At 35.9% G+C, this 3,688-nt stretch overlaps 1 protein-coding gene across 1 annotated transcript; it reads left to right on the top strand.

Moving 5' to 3' along the window:
• Window positions 1–437: 437 nt before the first annotated feature.
• Window positions 438–3,460, top strand: LOC118029243 (BTB/POZ domain-containing protein At1g21780). The gene is made up of 4 exons (XM_035033076.2): window positions 438–707; window positions 789–937; window positions 2,214–2,329; window positions 2,675–3,460. Exons 1-4 carry the CDS (start codon window positions 595–597, stop codon window positions 3,278–3,280), a joined length of 984 nt encoding a protein of 327 aa, XP_034888967.1. The 5' UTR covers window positions 438–594; the 3' UTR covers window positions 3,281–3,460.
• Window positions 3,461–3,688: the final 228 nt, after the last annotated feature.

The following is a 3,688-nucleotide window of genomic DNA, read 5'->3' as shown; positions in this document are numbered from 1 at the left end:
AATAAATTCTAATTTTTACTGTTCAAAGAACACTTACTATTCAACTATCTTTTCATGATATACTTTCAATCCTTCTTAACTTGGGCAAGATTAAGGCTCATTATACAAACTATTAGAACTTAAATTAAAAAAAAAAAAAAGAATAAAATCATTTGGTATTTCTAACTTCAAATTCATAAAGACGGATCCGAATTTTTTAAAAAATATATATTTTATAATTTTACAATTAAATATTTTTAAAAAATCAATTTATAATTTTAAACGGGATCCGTATTCATCTTCAACTTGCTCAGTTGGCATCCGAATCATCATCTTAAGCTTCCAAATATATATATAAGAAAATAAGAAAAATGAGAAAAAGAAAAAAAGAAAAAAGAAAAAAGAAAAAAGAAAAAAGAAAAAAGAAGGGAAAATCCTTTATAGGTTAGCATACACGTCCCCGAATGGCAAAGGTCTTCCGTAAAAGCGAAAAAAAGGTGTCGTCTAAAAAAGCTTAAACAGCAAGTCTATTCTACCTATCTACTGTCGTCTCTCTTTCAAAGCAGAAATCCCACTCACAGTAACGTCCACGCAGAAAAAGGAACTAAGAGCGAAATGGCGGATTCAAAGGTAGAGACCATCTCCCGACTAGCCCAGTGGAGGATTGACAACTTTGGCCCTTGCTCTTACAAAAAATCCGATCCTTTCAAGGTCGGAATCTGGAACTGGTGAGTCTATTAATTTATAGTATCTACAAACACGCGCAGATTTTATTTATGGCTTTAGTTGATTTGTTTTTCTTTTGCAAGGTACTTGTCAATAGAGAAGAATCGGTACCTGTGCATTCGTTTATTTCCAGAGCCGTCTCGAGCTTCCAAAGAACAGCCTCCTATCGCTAGATTTGTTCTCCGCGTCTCAAATGCTAGTGCTAATAATCGCAGGCCCCTTATCTCTCCAGGTATGCTCTCGTATCTCTCTCCCTCTCTCTATCCTTTTCTTTTCTTTATTTCATCACATCTTTGTGTTTGAGTTTCTTATCTTGTGTAAGCATATGAAAAAAAACTAGAGTATCTCTTGGTTGTGTAATATTGGTATGACGAGTATGGAACTGTTTGCAAAAGCTTCTTTTTTTAAAATTGGTTTTGATTCCTTAGCAAACTTCCACTGTATTCTGCAAAGTGTATTGAGGGAGGTTCATGGAGTATACTTCGTGCATATTCATCATATTCTGTTTTACTCAATAATCTTCTGAAAATGGGTCTGTTATTTCAATTGGGTCCATGTTGTATAAGGTTTTTCCATTTCCAGGCGAAGGGTCTAAATTTTTCCTCTTTTTTTTTTTTTTTTTTTGGGGGGGGGGTTTTCTTTCCATCTTTATCACGATGAAATCACACAAGTGTTGACTGTTTGCAAAAGCTTCTTTTTTTAAAATTGGTTTTGATTCCTTAGCAAACTTCCACTGTATTCTGCAAAGTGTATTGAGGGAGGTTCATGGAGTATACTTCGTGCATATTCATCATATTCTGTTTTACTCAATAATCTTCTGAAAATGGGTCTGTTATTTCAATTGGGTCCATGTTGTATAAGGTTTTTCCATTTCCAGGCGAAGGGTCTAAATTTTTCCTCTTTTTTTTTTTTTTTTTTGGGGGGGGGTTTTCTTTCCATCTTTATCACGATGAAATCACACAAGTGTTGACTGTTTTATTTTTCTTTGATTATTATCATTCTCTTACCACCATGGGTTCGTTACCAGAAGTCTTGCTTGTATGCTCGTCCTTATATACAGAGGAAGTTGGAATCTCCTCATCGATATACTGATGCGGGTAATGATAAACTTATCTGTCCAAGGCCTAACCATCTCATCAAGAGAGGTCTAATTGAACATGAACAAAATTGAAATTAGAAAATGTGATAACCATGAGCCCATCGCCAAGTGCTTATTGGCATCACTCTAGCTAATTGGATGCAATTTATGTGGTTTGGATTCTCTTTTATTCACCAATGTGGATTACGGAGAGATAGTGCCAGGCAGATTCTACATGCTTTCTCAATCTGAAAACAACTTTCCTGTAATAAACGAATTTTTCACACCTGCTTTTGCACAATGATGTGAAAGTGCATCCTGATGGAGATTAGTAAACTTTTTTTCATTTTGGAAAGCACCTAGTTGTTGATATGAGTGAAGTATTTATAATAAAAAGATTCTTGTGACACTGAATTGTTTCATGCTGCAGTTCATGAGAGATTGCTCCGGACTTGTGAGGACTTTGTCTGGTCTGTTGATTCTACCTTTCATGGTCGCTTCATCATTGATGTTGAGTTTCTAGATCTCAAAATCTACCCTCTGAATGTGAGCTCCTCTAGACTATGTTTATGGAGAAGCCAAGATGTTGATTGTGGAATAATGTTTTTAGTTTAAAACAAGTAACAGTGGATGGTTTTCTTTTGATTTTTCATCTAGAACCAAAGCCAGACTGTAGGGGACAATTGTAGTCATGATTGATTTTCCCTTCAAGCACAACCTAGGGAAGAACCTTAGACAAAAACACATTTCAACGTACATAATTTATCGCAAGCACATGTTGATGAGATCTTGCATGTGGATATTTCTTAATAGTGTGGTTATTGTTGAGCCACTGTCATATTTCTTCTACCTAAGGTTTAAACATCTATTTTTTTCCTGTCAACAACTCAGGGTGGGGAACCCAGTTCCACATGGCCAAGTGATGGAATGATGCAGTCTGTTTCAACTCAAGGCACACTTCAATGTCTCTCTCGCATGCTGGATGAGGCCATCCATGCTGACGTTACCATCCATACTGCTGAGGGAACTCTCAGTGCTCACAAGGCAATTCTTTCTGCAAGTTCGCCTGTTTTCCAGAGCATGTTCCATCACAACCTCAAGGAAAAAGAGTCCTCCACAATCTTCATAGAAGATATGACACTGGAATCTTGCATGACTCTCTTGAGTTACTTGTATGGAACCATCAAGCAAGAGGATTTTTGGAAGCACCGGGTATCACTGCTGGGGGCAGCAAACAAATATGATATTGCAGCCCTCAAGGATGCTTGTGAAGAAAGCCTCTTGGAAGATATTAATACCATGAATGTCCTTGAGAGGCTGCAAGAGGCCTGGCTTTACCAGTTGAACAAGTTGAAGAAAGGATGCATGATTTACTTGTTTGACTTTGGAAAAATATATGATGTTAGAGATGAGATCAGCAACTTTTTAAGGCAGGCCGACAGGGAGTTGATGGTAGAAATGTTTCAAGAGGTTATTTCGGTTTGGAAACCTGTGTAAGTTTACCTCAGCCCTTACTGCTAGATAGTTGTGCATAAAGCCTTGCTAAAATGTCATGAGTTAAGCTATGAGAACATGTAAAACCCTGTTAGGATATGTATATATAGTTACTGAACAAAAATATATGAATAGTATTGCTTGTAACTACGGGCAAATGGCTGTTATTTGTCTCTTCCTCTATCTAGCTTCCACTTCACAAAACCCTTAAAAGACTTGTATTCTTTATTTTAATTTACCCTTAAAAGACTGTTAGGATATGTATATAGTTACTGAACAAAAATATATGAATATTATTGGATATTTCACTAATACTACAAAATTTTTAATCAATGATTTACAATACATTTAACACATATATCAAATCAAAACAACATAGAATAAAACAAGCAGAGTTTAGCCATTAACTAA

This window comes from Populus alba, chromosome 5, assembly GCF_005239225.2.
Source record: "Populus alba chromosome 5, ASM523922v2, whole genome shotgun sequence".
Classification (NCBI taxonomy): domain Eukaryota; kingdom Viridiplantae; phylum Streptophyta; class Magnoliopsida; order Malpighiales; family Salicaceae; genus Populus; species Populus alba.
Note: the sequence above shows the minus strand (reverse complement) of the source record. Positions and strands in the feature narration are given on the sequence as shown.

Excerpts from the sequence above, each read along its gene's own strand:
- LOC118029243 (XM_035033076.2), top strand. The coding sequence starts at position 595 with ATGGCGGATTCAAAGGTAGAGACCATCTCCCGACTAGCCCAGTGGAGG. Across the intron at positions 708-788 it reads AAGGTCGGAATCTGGAACTG|GTACTTGTCAATAGAGAAGA; the intron begins GTGAGTCTATTA and ends TTCTTTTGCAAG. Across the intron at positions 2,330-2,674 it reads TCAAAATCTACCCTCTGAAT|GGTGGGGAACCCAGTTCCAC; the intron begins GTGAGCTCCTCT and ends TCAACAACTCAG.